Below are 24585 nucleotides of genomic sequence, written 5' to 3'. Positions count from 1 at the left end.
TTTTTTTCCTCAAAGTTTTATAGTTTTACATTTTACAGATAACTCTGTGAATCATTTCGAGTTATTTTTGTATAAGGTGTGAGGTTTAGGTCATAGATTTTTGCCTAACATACAATTGCTCTAGCACTCTTTGTTGAAAAGGCTCCCATGGCCTTTAAAATACCTCTATGTGTCAGTGACTTGTAGGTTTGTACCTCACATTTCTGTATTTCTTTTCTGCTCCCAATATCCAACTACCTTCTTGATACCTCTAGTTCAGTGCCTCTTACACAGGCAGCTCACACTCTACGGGACGAAAACTTGAACTCATCTTCTTTCCAGTCTCTCTTCCCCAATCTCCCCCATCTCAATTAATGAAGCTAGGAGTCGTTCTTTACATCACCTTTCCCACATTTCCCACATCCAGTACTGTAATTCTCTTCCCTCTTAAAGAGTTCTCAGATCCAGTTACTTGTTTCTGTTTCTCTTGGTACTGCCGTCAGTTCTCATGTGGACCACTTTAGAGGAATTCTGATGGACTCTTGCTTCTGTTTCCTCACTCATGTAAGCTTTTAGAGTGATCTTTTACAAGTTTGTATCAGATTATATCACTCCCCTGCTTAAACTCTTCTAGATTGATATTGTTAGCATATTCCAGAAGCCTTCTGTGATCTTTCCCTTGCCTTCCTTTCTAATCCTCTTTACTACACTCTGCCTCTCTAAGCTGGTGCCCCGCTGGTTGTCTTTCAGCCCCCAGTAGCCAGCAAACTTTTCCTTTCCTCATGCCTTCCTTATACATTTCCTCTGCCTGGAATGTTATTCCCACTTACACTTTAACTCCTGCAAGTCTCAGCTTGTGTGTCACTCTTAGAGATGCTGTTTGTGATGATCCCCCTCTTTATTCCTTCTCGTAGAACTTTGGGTCACCTTCTCCCACTTTACTGTTTATTTGTGTAACATCTATAATCCTTAATAGATTGTAAACATCATGAAGGTAGGGTCATGTCAGTTTTTTCCACTGCGTACTCAGTGCCTGGCATATATAATATATATGCAGTAAATATTTGTGAATGAATGAGTGAGATAGGGAAATATAGTAAGTTAGTAAGATGTAGGCAAGTTAGGGTAATTTATAATTCCCAACCCACTGGTGTTTTTATAAGCTATTTTATTGAGCCACCGATACGTGGCCATCTTTCTTGCCTAGTCCAGGGTATAGTGCAGTAACTTGAGAGAATCATAAAGATTACTTTTGGTGAGTGAGCTATTTGTAGGCAACTGAAGATACTTTATTGGTTGATGTAATGTGAAGTATTTTGTGTACCCCAGTCATCCATAAAGAGAATACTTCTACTTCTAGATGACCACAGGTTGTTTCTGTCTGTATTAGGGGGACATTATGGTTTTAAGTGCCAGCATTTTCTTTTATCCGTCTCTTAGGGCTCAGTTCTTAGAACCTATGGCCCTTTCCTTCCCTCAAGAAAGGGAACAATGGTGACTGTTTAATATGCGCTGATAAGCCTTCCTTTTTTTTTTATGTCATTATTGTCAAGGATTTGACTATAATATTAGAACTTTCTATTTCTCATCTCTCTTTTTTTGATCATTTAAGAATTATGTGTATTAACACTCTAGTCCTGATTAATGGTTTCTGTTGTCCCCTCATTAAAGCAATTAAGTGATCATCGTAGCTCGTGGGTGGGGAGGTTAGCTAGCAAACATTCTTGCAAGAACCTCCTAGTAAAACAAAAATTATAAATTCAATGCCTGAAGTGGCTGAGCTTAGGATAGTGTTTGCCATACAACGTAAGCAACTGAAGTTTTTTTAAGTTGACAATATTACTATGCCTGTGTATGTGGTGGATTATCCTTAGATGACCTTAGATGAATTTCTTTTTTTCTTATTTTCTAGTGCCCTTTCATTGTCTCAATATTTAGCAGAACTCTTTATTTGGAGGCAAAGAGCAATAAGGGTGTGGAACATATTGATAAAATGAATATAATTCAATACAGAAGTAGAATCGATCATTTCTTTCAGATGTAAATGCTGCTGATAGTGTATGTTAAGGAAAAGTTTACTTTATCTCACTTCTTGTGTAGATGCTAGAACTGCTTCTGTCTTGTGTTTAGACATCCAACAAACATTTGAGTAGCTATTATGTGTTTGTAGAAAATATACTTTCTTTTGACCTGCAAGTACAACAACTTCCCTTCTTACCACGTGACAAGACTCTTTACCCCCAAAATAAAGAATGGGGTGCTAACAGAAAAGGTAGTGATTGGATAATTGGTAACTCAGTGTTGTCTAGTACCTCCTTTTCCTAAAATAAGTCCTTGTCTGCCTTTAGCATTTCTAAGTGTAAGGACCAAGATTGGTGTTAATTCATTAACAGATTACTAGATTTTGAGCAGTTGTGGAGAAACCAAAATCCAAATTCAGAATTGGATTTTCTAATTCTGTTACGTCAGCAAGTGCTAATTTAAAATTCACTATATACAAGATATACTTTGAGCCCCGTAGGAGATTCAGAGAATTGGAGATAGATTTCTGTGTTTGAGGAACATAGGAGAATATACGAAGAAGTTAAAAGTCTCGTGATTCTCCATCCAAATTTAATTTTTTGGAGTGTCTTTCTTTCCTTCGCTTTTACTTTGAAAGTTCCCAGAGTTTGGGACAAGCGAGTAAGAGAGATAGTTGCTTGAATTCTCCAGGATGGGGGAGTTATTGAATAATTTCTGTTATTGAGTGATTTCATTGTAACTATTATTGATAATGGTCTACAGAAGTTTTTAGATTCTTTACTTCTCTGTAATTTGGTTTAGTCAACACGAGGATGCATTTGGTTAGCCAGAATGCAAAATTTGTAGGCCTGAATGGTCTTGGCAAGTTTTACAGGGGGGAATTATGGCATTTGGAAGAGTAGGCAGCAGAAGGAATCTCAGGCAAGGGAACAGCATGGGCAAAGTCCCAGAGGACAAAAAAATTTGTGGTGGACTCAGTTTTCACATAGACCTACTCAGTTGTGTTAGTTTATGTATTTTCAAGATTACCATGTTTTTTTTCTGTCATTATGTTCAATTGATTTTTGTTTTTAGGCATGATATTTAATGTATTTTGAAGTTTAAAATAACATTAAATGAGGAATGACATTATTTTGAGAAAATGTTAAAAGGCTGAAGAATCTTAATCTACGTAATGATTTCCTAACGGAGATCTGGGAAATCCCCAGAAGTTGTCTTTGGTTCATAGAAGAGTCCTCAGAACTAGACAGAGAAATTGAGGAGTCCCAGAGAGGGACTCCATGGTTAGAACCATTTGATCCTCATAACAGAATGAATAAAAACAATTTAAACCATAAATGCAGGTGTTCATTATTATAGATAGGGCAAAGTCATTGCCACTGTCAGAGGAAAAACTCTTGGCAGTATAACATGATAGTAGAGAAATTTTCAGATGAACAGAACACTTGAATGCCATTTGAGGAAGCATTGATTCTCCTGCCCCTATTCTCTAGAATATTTAGGGCTAAGTTCTTAGTTTCTGATATCTTAAGAGTCTTCAAGTATTCTCTTACTGAGAACCATTATTTAAAAAAATTTAAGATTGTGTTAGAGCGATGACATTAGAATTTTTTAATTACCCTTACTCCTGTAATCCTAACAACTGTTTTCATTTTTGCATGTTATCTTCTAATCTTGTACGTATACTTTCTTAGTAATAGTACTTTAAAAATTAAGAAGGAATACTGAGATCTAGAGAAATTTATGATTCCTTTTTTTCTTTTGAAGGTATGTGTTGGGTGGTGGAGCATTATGTATGGAACTTCTCACAAAACAGGTGACTGTTTTCTTATGATACTCTTATTTTTCAACCTCCATAGAGCCTTTCGATTATGTAAGTTAGATTCTGAGTGGAAAAGCTCTGTTATAATAGCACATACTTTAAAAAAATTTTGGTTTTTTTAAAAATAGCACCTACTTTTAATAATGAAAAAGCTAATATTTAAGGTAAACCAGTAAAATGAGATTGTACTTGGTGCTTAATCTATGCTAGGATAGGCAGTAAGAGTGATGTTTATTTAAGGTTATAATTTGCTCATGTCTGGCACTTAGAACATAAGCTTGTTTTGTTTTTTTGCGAGGTTTTGGAAATGATCAAACTTTACTTTTACTTCTTAACTACAAACTTCATAACATTAATTTGCTATTGTTGAGTTGTTATATGCCATTTTGTTAAGCTTTCCTAAGTGGAAATCAGGAACACCATGTGTTTTAGAGAAGTGTTTTCTTCTTCCTGTAGGGCTGGAGCAGTGCCTACTCAATAGAATCGGTCATCATGCAGATCAATGCCACTTTAGTCAAAGGCAAAGCCAGAGTGCAGTTTGGAGCAAATAAGGTACTTTTATTAAGAATGTCACATAAACTATGAGATATATTTCCTGTTATCTTATGAGGCTTCTTCCTGTCTGTGTTATTTTTACTATAGATAAACGTATCTATAATTTAAAATTTATTATTGGTATGTATATACTAATAAGTAAAAAATTATATGTACTTTGAAATTTTCCAAAACTAAGATCATGTTATAATAGTTAGTTCCCAGTGAGCATTTATATGCTACGCTGTAATCTATTTAATCTTTTTACTTGTATTAACTCTTTCAATCCTCTTAATAACCTAAAAGTGGGTACTATTATTGTCCTCGTTTTGTAGGTGAGGAAACTGAAGCACACAGAGCCTAAGTAGTGACTCGTCTGGGTCACAGGTGGCAGAGCAAGGACTGGAACCAGAGAGTCTGGATTAAGTCTTTGCTCTTAACCAATGAGTTCTGTTTTTTATTCACTTACTACACCAGAAACATCTTTCCATGTCTAATTGTATTTATCTATAAAAACTTAAGCAGACTGAGGATATACTCTGAAGTTAGTATGCTTTGGAACAGTATTTTTGTGATGGAAATCATCCTGACCTAACATTTAAAAACATTGGGATGTTCCTAAAGTTCTGTGTGAATTTTGTGTTAAATGCCTATCCAAATAGTATTAAATCTAAATGTTTTATAACCATATTGTACATCAAATCATGAGTCCACTAGAATCTTATCTGACAGAGGAAGCAAAAAGTTGAAAAGGCTGTTTAAAAAAGTCATTTATTTGGGAGAATACTATAAAATAACTCATTTTTACTTTCAGCTCTTTTTTTTTTTTAAAGATTTTTTTTATTTTTTCCTTTTTCTCCCCAAAGCCCCCCAGTACATAGTTGTGTATTCTTCGTTGTGGGTTCTTCTAGTTGTGGCATGTGGGACGCTGCCTCAGCGTGGTCTGACGAGCAGTGCCATGTCCGCGCCCAGGATTCGAACCAACGAAACACTGGGCCGCCTGCAGCGGAGCGCGCGAACTTAACCACTCAGCCACGGGGCCAGCCCTACTTTCAGCTCTTTTAACAGCTATTTCTTTACACTGGAACAAAATACCATTTTGTATAAAATCAAGAAGTTAATTATTGAACATTAGTGAATTGCTTAACTACATTTAACTAGCATTTCTTTAGTATGTATATTTTACGTGTTTTAAATGTGACAATCGAATGAGTATGTACTAGAAGATCAAAATTTAATTTTTGTAATGAGAAAATTTATGTTCATTGTACAGTTTCTAAAGTAGAAAAAATACAAAAAACTAAAAAGTCATCTGTGATTTGACTATCTAGAAATACTATTAACATTTTGGTGTACTTCTAGTCTTTTAAATTTTCTTATTGGCATTTATTTATGTGTAGAACTTAATGTTAAATTTCATCGTTTAAAAAAAAATTGGCGTGTTTTTCTCTTTAAAAGAGAAAATACAGGGGCCGGCCTGGTGGTGTAGGGGTTGGCTTCATGCACTCCGTTTCAGCATCCCAGGGTTTGTCAGTTCATATCCCGGGTGTGGACCTGCCTACTGCTTGTTGAGCCATGCTGTGGTGATATCCCACATGCAGAGTGGAGGAGGATTGGCACAGATGTTGGTTCAGTGATGGTCTTCTTCAGGCAGGAAGAGGAGGATTGGCAACAGATGTTAGCTCAGGGCCAGTCTTCCTCACCAAAGCAAAAAAAAAGAAGAGGAAGAGAAAATATAAAAAGCTTAGAACAGTGACCTTTCTGAGTGACTGAAAGAACATTTTACCAATGACTCACTGTAAACTTACCTCCCTGGGCTTCTATATCTTTACCTGAAATACAATTGGTCTGGATATTTTAAGTTTCTTCTGGTTTTAAAATTGTATAATTACCAATACTCTATCTTTGTTCAGTGCCATAGTCCTCTTGGAATCAATCAGTGTCAATGTAATTGCTTTAAACCTCTACGTTTCCATGATTTCTAGTTTTCTTAGCAAGTAAATATAACCATTTTACATAGAATGCTAGGTCAGGCAGCTAAATATGTTTGCACATTAAAGTATGTCTTAGAAGGTGAATTTTTTGAGCAAATTACTATGATGAAACCTTACTCTTCATTTTTTTCCTTCTTTTTAAGAAATATTTGTTAGTTAAGAATGTGGAAACTTTGCATGATATGAGTTTTACCTTCCAGGCTTCTAAACTCGGCAGGAAATAATCTGAATTTTAACTTTAAAAATACTGCTATCAAAAAAGTAAGGTGCTAAATTGTGTTAAAGACATGCTACCATTTGTGTGAGAGAGAGAGAGAAGGATATATTATGATATAGATGTGCTTTCATAATCAGAATGTCTCTTAAAGGATATTCAAGAAAGTGCTAACAAAATTGTTAAGGGGGTATTGAAATATTGATGGAGTGGATTAGGGATGGGAGGAGACTTTACTGTAAATAATTTGTGCTTTTTGAATTTCTTTTTGCCCATATAACTGTTACTTCAAAAATATTTTAAATATCCACTGTTGGTTCAAAATAAATAAACCAGTTTGTCTTCTGAAAATATTACTAAAACGATATAAATATACCTACGTATTGGAAAAGGGAAAAAGTTACCCTTTAGCACACATGAAATTTGGTGATGAGGTCAGACTGATAGGGCTGAGGATCTGCAACTCTATGCAGGCAAGAGTCATCATACAGTCTTGCCATTAGCTTCTCTAGGCTCAGCCAGCAGGAGCTGAGAGCCAGCCATAGGGCAGAAGGATGTCGGCCAGGCTGGTTTTCCATTCAGTTAATGTGGAAAACAGGCTGTAACATTAACTCTAGGCCACGGTAGTGAGAAAGCCTTCTAAAGTAGAGGTCTGCTATTAGGACTTTTAGGCAGGAATCTGGGGTTTAGATAGGCAAGATAGTGCCCCTTTAGATGCTTCCATTCACTATATGGTAGGAATGGTAGTTGAATTAAATAGTGAAATACTAGAGCACACAGCCCTTAGGGCAGCTCCTAACCTATTTCTATAATCAGGAAAGACACCTCCCTTCCACACTGCCCACAGACCTCCAGTTATTTACCTACAAAATCCCCTGGTTGAGTGATCACATTCAGATGAGAGATCTGGTTTTTGTTTATTTTTCCAGGGAGTGGGGGAGTTGCTACCTATACTAAGCAGTCCAGTCTTCTATTTATAAATGAGCAAGGTTGGGGAGCCAAATCTCAGAACCTTGCATAATCCTGAGATTCTCCAAGGGGACTAAAGTGGTCTCATGTTGGTTGTATCCACAGTTCTCATCAGAAGCAGGCACAGGTACTCTTTAGAGGAGAACATTTCTGATTAAAGCTTGCATGATTCCCAAAGATTAAGATCAAGCAAATGTGAGTTCACAATGAAAGATCACAAGCACATAAGTAGGCAACCCAGCATACATGAGAAATGGCAGAGACAATGGATAAGAGATATTTATGCCCAAAGACCTTCAGATCTTGGAATTATGAGATACAGAATAGAGGTTTAAGATATTAGAATTGTGAGAAAATGAATAGTTCTATGTAAAATCTAATGTAAAGAAAAACATTGTAAACTTGAGCAAATAATAAGACCATAAGGAAGGATGAGACAGGTCTGAAAAAGAAGGAAATAGAATTTATAGAAATGAAAAACATAATTGTTGAAATGAGAAACTCAATAGATGGATTAGACATCAGAAGAGAGAATTAGTTGATTAGAAGAAATAACTCAGAATGTTGCACAGAGAGACATGGGGATAGACAATATGGCAGAAGTTAAGAGAGGTAGAGATCAGAATATGTCTTATTGGAATCCTAGGTGGAGATAATAAGATTATAATTAAAAAGTGAGAGAAATAGAAACCAGAAAGTAAGGTGGTAGAAGCAAGTTCAGATAAATCTGTCACAACAAATGTAAATGGACTAAAGTTACCCGTTAGACAGATTGAATTAATAAAACAAAATCTAGGAGTTTTTAAGAAGTATATTTAAAATGTGAGGATACAAAAAGATTGAAAATTTTTTTTAAAGGAGGGAGGATGATAAAGATATGCCAGTATACACTCATGCACACGAAAGATGATGTAGTTGTAGTATCAGACAAAGTACGATTTTGGAACAGAAAGCAGTAGTGACTACTTAATGATAAAAGTCTCTGTTAACTAGGAGGATATAATAATTTTGTACTTTATGTACCTATTTAAAAAGCCTCAAAATACAGACAAAAAAAGCCTGATAAAACCACAAGGAGAAATTGACAAATGCACCATCGTAGTGGGAGATTTCTATGTACCGTTCTCCTGGTAAGTTAAACAGACATGTCAAAAATGTAAGTGATTTGAATAACCAGTTAACAAGCTTAGTCTAGTGGACAAATATAAAACTCTGTATCCCAAGCATATATGGAATATGGGAAAAAATTTCATCATAAATTAATACATAAGGCAAGTAAGAATATTTAAAAACAATTGTTACCATACAAATCATATAATTTAAATATGCAGTTAAGGTTAGAAGACAATAATGAAAAGATGAATAAAAATCTACATGAATTTGGAAATGAAATACTTCTAAATCATGGTTAAAAGAATCATGAAAATTTTAAAATACTTAGAACTGAACTATAATGAAAATACTAAAATCCTACCCCTCCCCAACATCCATGAAACTAATCCTGTTCAATGAGGAAAATTTCAAATTTGGAAAGTAGAAAAAGGACAGATGTTGTTCTCTGATCCCAATTAAATAAAACTGTGTTAATATGAAAATCTGAACAGATGTTCCTTTTGTGAAATTTTAAAACTCAAACAGCCCTTAATGGGGCTTTGAAATTAAACTGCAGAATATCTAGGGAATGGCAATAATGAAATCACTATGTATGAGAAACCAGTGGAGAGCTAAGAGGAATATCCATTGCCTTAAAATCCTTATGCCATTAAAAAAAAGAATGAAAATCAAGCCTCTAACTCAGTGTTAGGACAAACTGAAAGAAAGTAGAAGGAAGGGGATTAATAAAGACATAAAGCAGAAAGCAGCAGTGAGTTAGGAAACAGAAAAGGCTAGCTCCCCATTACAGTAAAGCCTCTGCAGTAACATTCCACTTAAACTGGAATTTGAATATCATGCTATTGACAACTGAGGTTGGGGAAGGTTAATGTTCTTATTTTCTCCTTGTGTCTTGGGTAGGTGGGTAGTAGGGTTAGGAAGTGACTGCTTTTTTTTTGTTTTTTTTATTTAGCTGATTTCAAAAAAAATTTGAGTTCACAATAGTTTACTTCATTGTGAGATTTCAGTTGTACGTTATTTCTTGTCTGTCACCACATAAGTGCTCCCCTTCACCCCCTGTGCCCACCCCCGACCCCCCCTTCTCCTGGTAACCACTGAACTGTTTTCTTTGTCCATGTGCTTGTTAATATTCCACATATGAGTGAAATCATTTGTCTTTCTCAGTCTGGCTTATTTCACTTAGCATAATTCCCTCCAGGTCCTTCCATGTTATTGCAAATGGGATGATTTTTGTCTTTTTTTCTGGCTGAGTAGTATTCCATTGTATATATATACACCACATCTTCTTTATCCAATCATCCGTCACTGGGCACTTGGATAGTTTCCATGTCTTGGCTATTGTGAATAGTGCTGCAATGAACATAGGGGTACATATGTTACTTTGGATTGTTGATTTCAGATTGTTTGGGTAGATACCCAGTAGTGGGAGAGCTGGGTCATATGGTATTTCTGTTGTCAGTTTTCTGAGGAATCATGCTGTTTTCCATAGTGGCTGCGCCACTTTGCATTCCCACCAGCAGTGTATGAGGGTTCCCTTCTCTCTACACCCTCTCCAACATTTGTTATTTTTTAGTTTGTGATTATAGCCATTTTAACAGGTGTTAGGTGGTATCTTAGTGTAGTTTTGATTTGCATTTCCCTGATGATTAGTGATGTTGAACGTCTTTTCATGTGTTTATTGGCCATCTGTCTATCTTCTTTGGAAAAATGTCTGTTTGTAACCTCTGTCCATTTTTTGATCGGGCTGTTTGTTTTTTTGTTGTTCAGTTGTGTGAGTTCCTTATATATTGTGAAGATTAGCCCCTTATCGGATATATGATTTGCAAAAATTTTCTCCCTCTTGGTGGGTTGTCTTTTGGTTTTGATCCTCGTTTCTTTTGCCTTGCAGGCAGTGACTGCTTCTTGATCTGGGAATTTCAGTGCATGTGTGTTTTGTTATGTACAGTCTGTTTCTCTTTTATTTTTGTCTTTTTTGTGAAAATACGGACTTGACTAAAAAGCATTATTTTTCATTAACTTGGAGATAACACTACTGCACGTTTTATGTTTTAGGTTTTTTTTAAAGATTGGCACCTGAGCTAACATCTGTTGCCCATCATCTTCTTTTTTTTACCTTCTTCTTCCCAAAGCCCCCCAGTGCATGGTGTATATTCTACTTGTAGGTACTTCTGGTTCTGCTATATGGGACGCAGCCTCAGCATGGCTTGATGAGTGGTGCCATGTCCATGCCCAGGATCCGAACTGTGGCGAAACCCTGGGCTGCCGAAGTGGAGTGCACGAACTTAACCACTTGGCCATGGGGCTGACCCCTGTTTAGTTTTTTAGATGCATTATGGGAGGCTATTAAAGAGCTCTTAGAAGTTGGAAAAGAGTACACTGTAGAAAAATGGGAAAAAAGATATAAAATGTCTATTTACAGATACAGAAATAAATGGCTTATGAACATATGGAGACATGTTCAGCCTCAGTCAGTAATAGAAATGCAAATCAAAACTACACTGAGAGTCTATCTTCTACCTATTATGTTGTCAAAAATAACTAAGGTTTGAAGAAGTACTGTGCTGGTGAGGCTGTGTGGAGTCACTCTCATACATGGCTGGTGGGCAAGCATATTTATACAGTCTTGTAGAGGGCAATTTAGGAACATCTCAAAATTACAATGGTACCTATGTTTTTTGACTCAGCAAGTCCACTCTGGGACTTTTTACTGGTATTTTGCATATTTAGGTACACGGTTGCTCACTGCAGCATTGTAATGGAAAATAACCTAATATGAAAGCAACCTAAATATTCACCAATGATGCATACAATGGAATATTTCACTGTTTAAAAAAAGGGAAAGGTAACGCTTTCTGTGTACTCATATGGAATAAGGTCCATGATATGTTAAGTGAGAAAAGGGGCAGAATGGTGTCTGTAGAGTGCTACCTATCATTTGTTGAGGGGAAAGCAGGGGATGATGGCTAATAACAATAGGCTGTACCTGAATTTTCTTGTATAATCTGAAGGCTATACAAGAAACTAATAACAGTAGTTAACTTGGATGGAGGAAGGAGGATGGATGAGGGAAAACTGGGTGACTGGAGGACAGGTAGTAAGGAGAATTTTCACTTAGAATGTTTTAATACATTTTTTATTCTTATGTTGTGTGAATTAATTGAATTCTATGACATAATATAATAGGTATATACCACTATGGAGAATGCTTATGATATAATAATTGGAAGTTAAGATGTAGGTCAGTTGTACTGATGGGGACAAAATTAATCCTAAATTTGGCCCCTTAAAAGATGTTCTAATAAAAAAGGTTACCAAAAGAGGACTCCTTTAGTAACGGCTTCCTGCCACTTATGAGCTTTCTTTAGATTTTTAACTCAAAATGTCATTCATATGTATAGTCCTTAATGCTTAATGTTTTCTTATATGAAGGTAATATTTTCTAGGTTTTGTTTGGTTGTTTTTTGAGTAGAAGTTATGAGAATGAGAGTTTGAGTTCTAATTATGTCTAAATAGCATCTTTAACTTGATTCATCAGTGTGGAGAGGGAGACTAGCACTGTGTAAAGCTTTGTATTTGTCCAGTGGTAGGCCTTGTAAAAGTGAACTGTGAAGCTTGTAGATTTTTGAGAGAGTACAGTTTTGGTTGTGTTATCCTTCTGAAATGGTAGAGAATGATGAAATTGAGAAATGAGGATATTAAGTTAAAATTCTTTTAGAAATGGAAATATAATTTGGTTTCATGTGTTCTTTTAAGCACAGTGGTGATGCATCCATAAATTATTTGTAATGATTTTCATCTATTCACAGTTTTGATTTAAAATGTATAATTCTCTTTCAGAATCAGTATAATCTAGCAAGAGCCCAACAATCCTATAATTCCATTGTACAGATACATGAAAAAAATGGTACGTTTAATTCCATAAGTATTTATTGCCATTTATGAAGTTTTACATAATGTACTGTTGACGTTTCTCCTGTTTTATTTTTCTGTTTTTGCTTCAATTTCTTATAAAGTAGTTACCACAGTGAAAACATTTAACTTGAGGATACATAAATTGTGCTTCATTCAGAATCTTTATATCCTAAATACTTGGCTTAAGCACCTCTGAGTCAGAGTCAAGATTTTTGAGTAGATTAATGAATGAATCAATTTACTCACTTGAAACATATTGTATTAGGATAGGAACTGAGTTAAAGGCAACTTTACAGTGGAGTACTTATTAATACTGAGTGAATACAATCAGCATCATGAATCAGCTGCGTCTGAAACATCCTCAAACTACTTAATGCTTTTTGACAGTTGTACACATTTATCTATTCAAGTGAAAAAGTTCTAATTTCAGTATAGACTTAAGAGTATTTGAGTTGTAAATTAAAAATAATTCTTAAAATATGTTTCATAACTTTTATTGGCCTTTACATTTTTTTTATATCGACAGTGCACATTTTGAGTTTTTGTCTCTAACAGTGAGGTAATAAAACAAGTAGACTTGGAATTAGAAAACCAATTTTCAGGTGCCATTTGTGTCACTTATTAGCTCTGTGGTCCAGATCAAGTCCCATTACCTCTCAGCCTTAGTTTCCTCATCTCTAAAATTGGCATGATGTCTGTCTTGCCAAACTTGTGAGAAAAACAAGAGTAGTGTGTATGCATAGCACTTTGTAACTAAGTGTTGACAGTAAGAAAGATACTCACTGTAGCCGAAGTAGTGAAACTGATGCTTTCTTTGCAGAGTAAATAAATTAATAATAGGAAGTAGTTTTCCTTAAGGAGAGTATTTACCAATAAAGTATTCTTTACTTTGCTAGAAATGTAGTAGCTTGTGACTTAAGACTTGTATCTTATCCTCACTTTTATTTTAATGAGAAAGCAAACTTGTCACTTTTTCAGTGACTGTTGATTTCTGAAAGAATAGTATTCAAAACAGTTTTCAAGCTTCTGAAGAGGGAAATGATAAAACTTGTAAAAATGTTTATGGAAAGCACTGTTTTTGAGAAAGTGTCTGTGTGTGTAAGCTTAGCTATGGTGAAAGAGCAATAGATTCAGAATCAGGAGATGGATTCTAGTTTGGCTTCTGTGGCTAAAATCTGATCTTAGGCATAATCACTTAGTGCACCTGCTGAGATGGCTTCCTTACTGGTGAAATGACATCATTGCACTGAGGAAAGTCCAAGTTCCTCTTAGTCTAAAATGTCAGGATTTTGTTTGAGAGAGAGTTATTTTTAGTGAAGTTTACTTTCAAATACAGAATTGAAATGCAATATAAAACCTAGCTTATAGGCAGATATTCCACACTGTCATCTTTAGCTGGAAATGCCGGAGATCTTAGGTCGAAACTCAAGTACAATTTATTCATAGAAAATAACTTTATATTGTGAATATATCAAAATGCTGTGTTAGCAACCCCCAAGTGGAGGTTTAATTTTTACAGCCGGTTTAAACATGAAAATTATGAGTAGAGGAAGTAGGTCACGTTAATAAAATGCCATTTCTCCTTGGTTTAAGAATTAAAGTATTTTAACTTTTTTCCTATTCTATTTCAGGCTGGTACACCCCTCCAAAGGAAGATGGCTAAATGTGTTGACTGTGTATGTTTGGACCAATGTTGCTTTAAAGAAAATCGTTCCAACATGCAGACCCAAGCTTTGAGTGCCCCTGTAACAGCAGCACTGAAGACGTTAGCTAATAGTTATTTTAGTGGATAATCTGTCAACTGACATCCCATATAAGTTACAGCCTTTTCATTTTGCTCATTTGAGGTATCTTGGACTGAGCAATGGGGCCTTTATTGTATTCTTCCTGATAAATACACATACTGGTCACTTATCTCTTTTTCTTGAAAAGTGAGATCTGTTAAGCAGGCAAGTCAGCATCGGTTTACTGAAGTTGCGACTTAGGGTAACTTTCCCATATTGAGCTCATATGTTACGAGGACTTGCAATATATTGTTCCATTTAGAGCCAATAAAAGTTTGATGTTTAATATTGGTTTAGAAAATTTAAGATGTTCTAAATCACAGTAGCGTTTTCAGGTTAAAACCATTTTATGATATTGCCAAAATAATGACAGGAAACCTACTCATTAAGTTGTTAAACTTTTTTTATGGCTATGTGAAGATATGAACTGTTTCCTGAAGATATACTCTTAACTGAGTTGTATTGTACTTTTTAGGCAAAGCAAAGCAAGGCTATGCCAATTAAGGCTTGTAAGTAGTAATTTCCACTGGGGCATCCAAGTCTTGCTGGGTTGACTCGGCTTCTTGTTGGTTCAATATTTCTTAAGAAGAGCTGCAGTATAGAGCTTAAAGTTATTTAAAATATTAAGTCATTTTACGTTCCCATTTTATTAACGGGATGTTGCAATCATTTGTAAACTAATAAACTTATAAAGTGATTGGCACGAAGACTCCTTGAGCAAAAGCTGCACAGTTAAGTACAAAAAGATATCTAATTTTGAGACTTAAAATTTTTGCTATAGTCATAAGAATGGCTTTTACTTCGAAAGACTAATAGGAACTCTGCATATGTTAATTCTTTTATAAAACGTGACTCAAATCAATGTACTCTCCATTTTATTGCCTTACCTGAATCAGTCCTGTTGGTAATAGATTTTTTTATATACCCAAATTTGATTTAAAAGGAAATTCTAGTTATTAAGCACTTTTAAAAAGCAATCCAGAAGCACATTTTTCTGCACAAACCAGTTACAAAGTTCAAAAGCATTTCTTATGCATTTGCTTTAAGATTCAGTTTTTAACTTTGTAAACCGTATCCGAGAGACATGGCACTTCAGCATTATTCTGTGTGTTTAATTTCTTTTTATTCTATTTTGGTTAAAAAGAGAGTAGACAAAGATTTTCTGGCATTCTTGTTCACTTGGTTACATTTGTATAAAGTTTTGATTGCCAGTTGCTCACATCACAAGTGACAAGGCAGAATTCTTTAAAGCATTACAGTTCCTTAAACCTAAGGCTAAATCTTGAATACATTATTGAATTCTTTAATATCCTGATAGCTAGCACATTGACAGCTGCACATTTGGCATGCTTTGTTTTTTTTATTTTTTCATTGCAGATTTATTTGGCAATGTACAATAAATTTTGTAAACTTGCATCAAGTTTATGAATAAAGAACCATTTAAAAAGTAATTTCGTCACCTTTCCCTCATAAGAGATAACTTTGCTTCAGGTGTCTGTAGGCTCTACTGAGTTTCTGGAATAGGATTTCCTATGGTGGAATGGGGTGAGGAGAGGGAGAGAAGCAGATTGATTTAACAAGAAAAAGCTACAGAACCCAGAAATGGTGTGTGCATACTTAGTACACTCAGATTTTCCTTAACCTTTTCCCTTTCCCACATTCATTCTTTAATGTAAATTCAAGTGCTACTTTCTTCATGGCTGTCCCTAGTTCCCCTAGTTATGATAATCTGCTCCCTCTTTAGTGGACCCATGGCTTCCTTATACACAGTTGTCAGGATTTCTCACATAAGTGGATACACCTGTCCACAGGTAGGGAGACTCCAGGCATGGTACATCTGTGCTCTGCTCTGTTTCTTTGAGATTTTTTCGTGTTGGTTTCATCTTTGGATTGAATGTTATGTCTGGATGTGCAGCCACTTTAATCTGTCTAGAGGTGGATAATGGGCCTGTCTTCTAGTGTCTCCCTAGGAGGTGAGGAAATCTTTAGAAGTCCCCCCTCCCCAGCCTACTTTTCCTTGGTTAGAACTGGGGCCTGTGTCTACCCCTAAACTAATGGCTGAAAAGAATGAAGCCATCATGATTTGTTCGGGCAAGTGGTCTTCAACGTATGATTTGGGGAATCCTCGAGACTCCTAAGACCTTTTTAGGAGGTTTTGAAGGTCAAAACTACTTTCCTAACACTAAAACATTGTTTGCTATTTTGACTCTCATTCTCCCACAAGTGTACAGTGGAGTTTTCCGGAGGCTCCATGATGTGATATTGCAACAGATTGAATTCAGAAGCAGATCCAGCTGTCTTCTATTAAGCCAGAAATCAGAGGTTTGCAAAATGTAAAGATGCCACATTATTCACTTTTGGTGGTGGGGGAGATTTGGCAAACTTGTATGATAAAAATATTCTTCCGTTAATATGTAATGGATTTATTATTTTAAGTGAATTAATATTAAAGTTTTAATTTTTAATAAGGTTAATGTTAATATTAACCCACATAACCCAAATAAACAAGCTCTTTAGAGTTGTCAATGTTTAAGAGTGTGTAGGAGCCCTCAGGCCAATATGTTTGAGACCGTCTAGTTTGGACTAATCAAGTTGACCTTCAGGAGCTAGGGATCAAATCAGCAAGGAAGCAGCGGGAGGAATGGGTGTTGGGGATACGGCAGTGTCTGCCGCCAGTCCTCCAGTTTTTGCTGAGGAAGGCTGGTCCTGAGCTAACATTGTGCCCATCTTCCTCCACTTTATATGTGGGACGCCTGCCACAGCACGGCTTGCCAAGCGGTGCCATGTCCGCACCAGAGACCGGGACCAGTGAACCCCGCCTAAGCGATTCCGCGCGCTTAACCGCTGCACCACTGGGCCGGCCCTACTGTACTTTTTATCTGTGGTTCTCAGCCTGAGCTTGCATCAGAATCACGAGAAAGCTTAAATCACAGGAAAGTTACACCTCAGACTGCTGGGCCCCACCCCTAGTATCTGATTCAGTAGGCCTGGGGTGAGGACCAAAAATGTGTCAAAACTTAATAGTTCCCAGCTGACTCTAATGCCACCTGTGAGGAACTAGCGCAGTTTGGGACGTGCTTTCACAGTAATGGTAGGTGCTCTTTATGCTGTTTTACACATTCAGAACGTGAGGGTTACAACGAGTTAACCACGTTCACAAGGTGTTGACTTACTGTGATTTTCACACAGTTTTTTTAAAGCAGGTACTGGCCGTTCAAAAATTGGGTTCATGCTGTTAAGCACTGGGACTGTAAAGACCACTATCACCTAAGCTCTGCCTTCAATAAATCATGAGTTAGAGAAAGATGTGTGCCGACAAAGAGAATACAGCGCGGCAAGCGCGGTGAGGCAGTGAAGGAGGACTGCGGGAGTCATAAACGTTCAGGGAGGATTGCAAGACGCTTGGCCACGGGCTCCGAGCCCCAGCAGGCGCTTCCAGACCAGCGCCGGAAACCTGGTGGCCTGGGGTCACGTGGGCGCCTCCGCAGCAGCCCCGCCTCCCTGGCCGGCCGGAAGTGGCGCGCGCGCCTGCTCAGTGCGCGCGGGCTGGGCGGTCTCGTGCCGGCCTAACCTGTTCCCGCGGAGCTGCGGTACTGCCTTGCCCGGACCGGTTGGTGAGGCATGGAGCCGGTGGGGGGCGGCCGTGACCACCGTGGCTCCTCCTCCGTAGACCCACGAAGCACCTTCGTGTTGAGTAACCTAGCGGAGGTGGTGGAACGTGTTCTCACTTTCCTGCCCGCCAAGGCGCTGCTGCGGGTGGCCGGGTGAGGAGAGAGGAGGCGGGAAGCTTCCTTACCTCGGGACCTGCCGGGCTTGCCTGGGCGGGCGGGGTGGGCAGACGCCATCGGGACCCGGGGCGGCCCCGGCTCCGTACCGCTGCCCTGAGCTGACGCCCCCATCTGCCAGGTCCGCCTGCCGGAGCGCTCCGGGGGACTCCTCCTGGAGAGGCGGCTTCCCTCGAAGGTTTTCCCCGCCCCCGGCTCGCGCTCCGAACCAGCGCGCCGCCACCTCCCCCTCCGGGGACTAGATCCCGCAGGAGTCTCCCGCCGCTGCGCAGACGGGGTGGGGGTGGGGAGCCGCGGCAGAGCGAAGGGAACGTGCGCTCACGAGCCTTTGTGCGGTTGCCTCCTCAGCGTGTGCCGCTTGTGGGGGGAGTGTGCGCGCAGAGTGTTGCGGACCCATCGGCGTGTGACCTGGATATCTGCGGGCTCCGCGGCGGCTGGCCGCCTGGAGCAGCATTGCTTGGTCCGCGCGGCGGCAGAGGAGCTTGAGGCAAGTAAGAAGGGGCGTCGTGCACGGGACGTTGCAGGCTTGGTCGATCTTTGAGCACTAAACGTGTGTGTTTTTTTTTTTTAATCCCAGTTTTGTATATGGCCTAATTCTTTGTAATATAGGGAACATTTTCTCATGACATGAAAAGATTTTGTAAACATCAGTTTTAATGACTATATGTTATAAGGATGTGCCATAGTTTATTTGACCATTTTTCAGATATTGGGAGCTTTGTGTATCCAGATTTTCACTATTGTAATAGCACTGTGCAGAAGCTTCCCTTTACCTGCTTTCCTTGAAGCAAGTATCGTTATCACAGTTTTGCAGGGAAGGTGACTGGGTTTCTCTTGCTTCGTGTAACAGGAAAAAGCGAAGAAGCAATAGTTAAACCCAGTATTTCATCCTCCTTTCCTGTACTCTTTGGCATTGTATCTCTGGGCCCCAATTTCAAAAGATGGGCAGTACCTGGGGAGGTAAAGACTTGAACTGTGGAGTCAGAGGGGCAGCCTCGTGAGCACAGGTGACAGTGAGGCTGTGGTATCTCACTTGAGAGTGGGACGTAGCCATTTGAGAGTAAACTGCCAGCCTGATGTTCTTTGACTTCCTTATACTTTAGCACGCGTTATATACAAGCAAGAACATCCTACAGAACCATGATACAACCTTCAAAGTCAGGAAATTATCATTGATACGTTTCTGCCATCTAATCCTCAGGTTTTCACAATTGTCCCACTAATGTCTTTCATAACTAAAGAATTCAGTTTAGCATCTTATGTTGCTTTTGTCATGTTTCCTTCGTCTTTGGTCTGGAACAGTTTCTCAAGCTTTTCTTGAGTTTCACAACTTGGACATATATGTAAATTACAGGCCAGTTATTTTGTAGAACGTCTGATGTTTCTCAGATTCTGATTATGTGTCTTTGGTAGGAACATCACGGTCTTCTTGTTGCATCCTATCAGGTGGCATCTGATTTCCATTTGTCCCATTACTGGTGATAGTACCTTTGATTATTTGATTAAGGTAGTGTCTGTCAGGTGTTGCTACTATAAAATTACCCTTTGCAACTGTAATTATTAAGTATTTTGGGGGAGATACTTGGAAACTGTGTAAATATTCTGTTTCAGGTTATTTATATCTATAGAGACTTTCAGTCTATTTTATTCCGTGGGATATAATTTCTTACTATCAGTATTTATTTGGGGCCCACATTGTCCCGAATTTGGCTAGTGGGGAGCTCCTTCAGCTGTCTTCAGTGTCTTTTTTATATATATTTATGGGAATTCATGAGTTCATACAGGTATATCCAATTCCAGTCTGACACAGGATTCTTTCCAGTTTTCTCTCAGCTCATATTTGTCCCTCCCTTTTGGACGATGAGAAACCTGGCTCTCATCGTTCTTCATATATTTAGATGTTAGGGGAATGCCGCGTAAGTGACCAGTCTTCTGTTTCCCCCTCGTCGTGTGGATTTTCTCCTTACTCTGTTGGGGCTCTGAGACTCAGATCCAAAGTGGCCAGTATCCAGAGGCGGGCTTTCAGGAAAGTTTCTTATTTCCACCTTGGCCCAAATCCTGCCCAGTCTGGAAATTGTGGGGGAAATTCAAAATGTGGGCAAAGCCTTTTTCATAAGGATGTTTTTGCAGCATTATTTATGATAAGGGAAATTGAAAACAATTTAATGTTTAAGAAATGAAGTCATTCAATGATAAACTGCAAGGTGCATTAATGACAGGAGAAAATGTTAATGTTACAAGTGAAAACAGATCGTGAAATTATGTTTGGTATAATATGTATTATTTAAAACAAGAAAGGAAGAGTAAAAAAGAAGAAAACCAAAGTGTTAGCAAAACTTTCCTTCGTGAGTAGAGTTGTGTGGTGTTTTTTTTTTTGATGTTTTTAAAAACTTTTTTTCCTTCACATTTTTACAACAGCAGTTATTATTTTTGTATAGCTTTAAAAGTTAATACTTTGTAACAGCTGTTATAGTCAGACAGACATAGGTATGAACCCAATTTTGGCACATACCAGCTGTGTGACTTTGAAAAAGTTACCTAACCTCTCTGAGCCTCAGGTTCTGTCTCCATAAAATGAAAATAATAATCCCCCTTAAAACGTTATAGAATTGTTGTAAGGGTTAAATAACGAAAATGTATTGCATATAACTCATTACCTGTAGTAACAGAAACATAATGTTTTAAATAATTGAAATTGTTATTTTCTATTATTAATGTCATTATTAAAATTCATATAGTAATACCCTTAAAGAAGTTTATACATTGTACTAAACTCTTAGTGTGGTCAGACAAAACATGGAATCTTTGTCCAAATCATACTGTTTTCTTTATGTTTGCCAAATTATCTAGTGGTCATGATACTTCTGTAGCCATAAAGGAAGTTGATTTAACTTTTTTCTTTTCTCTCTCTCTCTTTCTCTCTTTTTTTTTTTTTTTTGGTGAGGAAGGTTTGCCTGGAGATAACATCCATTGCCAATATTCCTCTTTTTCTTTTTTTCTGGCTTGGGGGAGCTCAGCCCTGAGCTAACATCTGTGCCAATCTTCCTCTACTTTGTATCTGGGAGGCCTCCACAGCGTGGCTGGTTAGTGGAGTAGATCCTTGCCTGGGATCTGAACCTGTGAACCTGGGCCACTGAAGCAGAGTGGACAGAACTTTAACCATTCAGCCATGGAGCCAGCCTCTGATTTAACTTTTTTATTAGAAATATTTTGAAGTCCACTAAAATTTTTGTAAAGCATCTTGCCATTTGGAACTTCTTTGAATAATGGAATGGTGTTCTAGTTGTCTTACATTGACCTTTGAGAACATGTCATCTTAATGATTGTAATTGTTATTGCTTCTAGTGAGAATTAGGAGGGAAAATTCAGCAGTTTCTTTTCAGTGGTTACTCGAAAAGAGAGAGTCATAAAACATCAGGACTAGACTTCCAGTCTCTCTACTCACTATGCCAAAGGCCAGAAAGGGGAGTGAGTCCAGAGTTAGGCAGGTGGGTCGGGTGGGCCAGGTGGCTCGGGTGGGCCAGGTGGCTCAATGTAGCAGCATGGGGGGGTGGGCCATGGCAGACCAGGGAGTGCTTGCCTCTGTTTAGCCCCAGATAAGGAGAATGCAGTCTGGTGTTGCCAGAATGTCTAGTTTTTAAAAAGAATCTAGAAATCCACATTTTATGTAAATATCGTGTGGAATTTTAAATGTTGGCAGACAAATTATATTCTTTGAAAAGGCTATATGAACCAAGGAAACTATATCCATAGGTCTTATCAGCTCTGAGGCCCCCACAGGGTCATCATTCTGTCTCAGTGTCTGAAACATCTTCACATTCCCCCAGATTACAGCGGATCAACATTTTTGCATTTAGTCAACATTGAGGCTTTGCTGTATGCTAACTAGTTCATTCCATTCTGACAGTAAAAGTCTTTGAAAACAACCGACTTAGAAGGAAAAATGCATTCACCCTTATCATTTAATTCAACCGCTTTGCCACTTGTCTGTAATAGGAAATTTAGTGGAAAATGTGAGTCTAAATAATCCCAGCTCATAAGTGGAGATGAGGCACAAATAACCATGACTAGATGTAAGGGATGTCACATGTAAGGTCCAAGGTGCCGAGGGAGTGTTAGAAAAGATTTCGCAGAGGAGGTGGCACTTAAGTTGTCTCTTGGGGGAAACAATCTTAAATCAAGTGTGAAAGGAAGAGAGCTGCAGGAAAATACATAGAGAAGTGTGTGTGTCTGGTTAATAGTAAGTGAAGAGTCCGTCTAACAAAGTAGTTGGTCAGGTGGGAATGAAGGCCTGGAATATTTAATTTGATAGGCAGTGAAGAGAGCAGCGATACAGTCTGTGTAGCTTCCCTCTTGCTGAGATGTTACTGTGATGCCTATTCAAATAAAGCAGGTGGCATCTTTTGCTGTTACTTAATGTTTTTGTTTAAGAGCTTGAATTCTTTTGAAAATGAACTTCTTGAGTCAGGCTGGAATGAGTTTGACTTGAAGAAGTAATAGATGCTCAACAAATGAGTGAGCTGAAAATGAAAGAGCGCGAGTGCAGAAAGAATGGGAAGTGGGTGGACTCAGATGCCCACACTGACCTAAAGGGCAGCAGCAGTTTGGACCAGGGGAAACTTTAAAGGCCATGAGAGCACTCATGGATTCATGTGATCCAATTCTGATTTCTGTTTTTTTTCTTTGCAGAATGTTCACATCTTACCACGGACAGTTCTTTACATGGCTGATTCAGAAACTTTTATTAGTCTGGAAGAGTGTCGTGGCCACAAGAGAGGTGAATATCAAAAGAAAAGGTTTTGGATTTTTTTGTTTCCTTATATACCTTCTGTTTGGAGTTAAATATTGTCCTACTCCTGTGAGTTACTGACTTTCTGAGGCTCTGGGCCTCTCTCTATAGAATGCATGAATATCTTTGAACCTTGAAGAGCCCTTTTTGCTTCAAGGATTGATTTCTAAACGTTGTAGTACAATCGAAACAAATTCTTTAGAAAGGTATTTTTCTAATTTTGAAATACTTTAATCCTCCAGGCACTTCTTTTTATTGTTAAAACAGTGTATATCTTTGGCTTTTCAAAGCTTTTCTTGTGTCGGGTGGTGAGGACCCATTTGCCAAGGTTACCTGTCACTATTGTGTCATCTCCTTAGCTTGCTAAGAGGAGAAGCAGACTGAGTGTCCCATGGTGGGCACACTGAGGCCCTGAGTTAGACTTAGATACTGCATTTGCCGTGTCTAATTTGACTGCTCCACGTGGCTGTTGGTGTAGTCAGAAAGTCCTGGCACTTTAATATCAGTGGAACGGAAAGGTACAATAACAAGTCTAGAGTTTAGCTGCTACTGCTAGATTTAACATCCTTGGGGCAAAAGCAGTATATGAGCAAAACAGGAAGGCAAACTGGTGATGCTGAAGGTCAGATTTAGAATTTAAAATATAAAGCAGGGGCCTAAAATGGGAAAAGGTTTGTTTTCATCAAAGGTTTTAGAATTCCTAGTAAAGGGTTCTGGTGTAAAATGACTTAAACTTTATTCAGTATTTGCTTTTTTTCCCCACATCATGAAATTTGACCTTAAATGAATGATATTTAATAATTTTGCTACTGTGTTACAGCAAGGAAAAGAACTACCATGGAAACAGCATTTGCCCTTGAGAAGCTATTCCCAAAACAATGCGAAGTCCTTGGGATTGTGACCCCAGGAATTGTAGGTAAGAGAAGATACTTGATGATTTTCTGCCTTTCATTAATGTGGGGTCCTGTAGATTGGTGCATTATTTGTAGCTTAAGTGCACATTTATATTTTTGGCCATCCAGAATACAGTAAAGTGAGTCATGTTTACCGTGGTATTATGTTTGACTTATATTAATGTTCCTTAGGTTATTATGGTTCATATTTCAAATCTCAGGGCTGTCTGTATAAAACAAACGTAGTTCATATCTTTCCAGGCCCCATTCCTGAGAAGAAAAAGGTCACATTCTTCCTCTTTCCAAATTGGAAAGCATTAGGGAGCATTCTCCCTCGGTCAGTCCAATTGGTAGTTTCTGGTGGGTGGGGGTGAGGTGGGACTGGGATTGCGAGCCACAATGGGTTAACTTTTGGATTTTTCTTAAAGCAGTGATAAATAATTTTTACCATTACTAGTTATTCACAACTGCTTCTACAGAAGCATAGCTGTCGTTGCTTACATCACTTTCTTAAGCCTCCTCACCCCACCCCCTGGGGCTTCCTCAAAGTACGACCAAGTTTTTCCTTTTTAAAATTACGGCTGGGGGCTAGGAACAGGAGTAGGAGGGTGGGCCTAGGTGACATTGCTGCCTTCTGTGACCCGTTGGGAGGGGTGGGTGGTCTCCCTGAAGCCTGCCTTCTGTGCTTGCCTTATTCTGAAGCACTTTTCACTTTGCACTTCTGTTCCTCTAAGTTCTCTTTTGACCTTGATGTGGGGAGTAAATACCATTCCAG

The 24585-nt window shown here is 38.2% G+C and overlaps 2 protein-coding genes across 3 annotated transcripts in view; both read left to right on the top strand.

The window, feature by feature from the left end:
• UBE2Q2 (ubiquitin conjugating enzyme E2 Q2) overlaps nt 1-15046 on the top strand; it is a 61424-nt gene extending 46378 nt beyond the window's left edge. For both annotated transcript variants that reach the window (XM_046652214.1, XM_046652213.1), the window contains 4 exons: nt 3769-3817; nt 4280-4375; nt 12485-12551; nt 14191-15046. In XM_046652214.1, coding sequence (XP_046508170.1) covers nt 3769-3817; nt 4280-4375; nt 12485-12551; nt 14191-14222 — 244 coding nt within the window. In that variant the 3' untranslated portion in view covers nt 14223-15046. The remainder of the gene's footprint in view (nt 1-3768; nt 3818-4279; nt 4376-12484; nt 12552-14190) is intronic.
• Nucleotides 15047-17860: 2814 nt separating this feature from the next.
• The window catches only part of FBXO22 (F-box protein 22), a 31144-nt gene continuing 24419 nt past the window's right edge, over nt 17861-24585 (top strand). The window contains exons 1-4 of the mRNA XM_046652212.1: nt 17861-18107; nt 18477-18615; nt 22818-22905; nt 23738-23833. Coding sequence (XP_046508168.1) covers nt 17965-18107; nt 18477-18615; nt 22818-22905; nt 23738-23833 — 466 coding nt within the window. The 5' untranslated portion in view covers nt 17861-17964. The remainder of the gene's footprint in view (nt 18108-18476; nt 18616-22817; nt 22906-23737; nt 23834-24585) is intronic.

The sequence above is a fragment of the Equus quagga genome, chromosome 2 (genome assembly GCF_021613505.1).
Source record: "Equus quagga isolate Etosha38 chromosome 2, UCLA_HA_Equagga_1.0, whole genome shotgun sequence".
Taxonomy (NCBI): domain Eukaryota; kingdom Metazoa; phylum Chordata; class Mammalia; order Perissodactyla; family Equidae; genus Equus; species Equus quagga.
The sequence above is the reverse complement of the archived record's forward strand: the minus strand, read 5'-3'. Positions and strand labels throughout refer to the sequence as shown.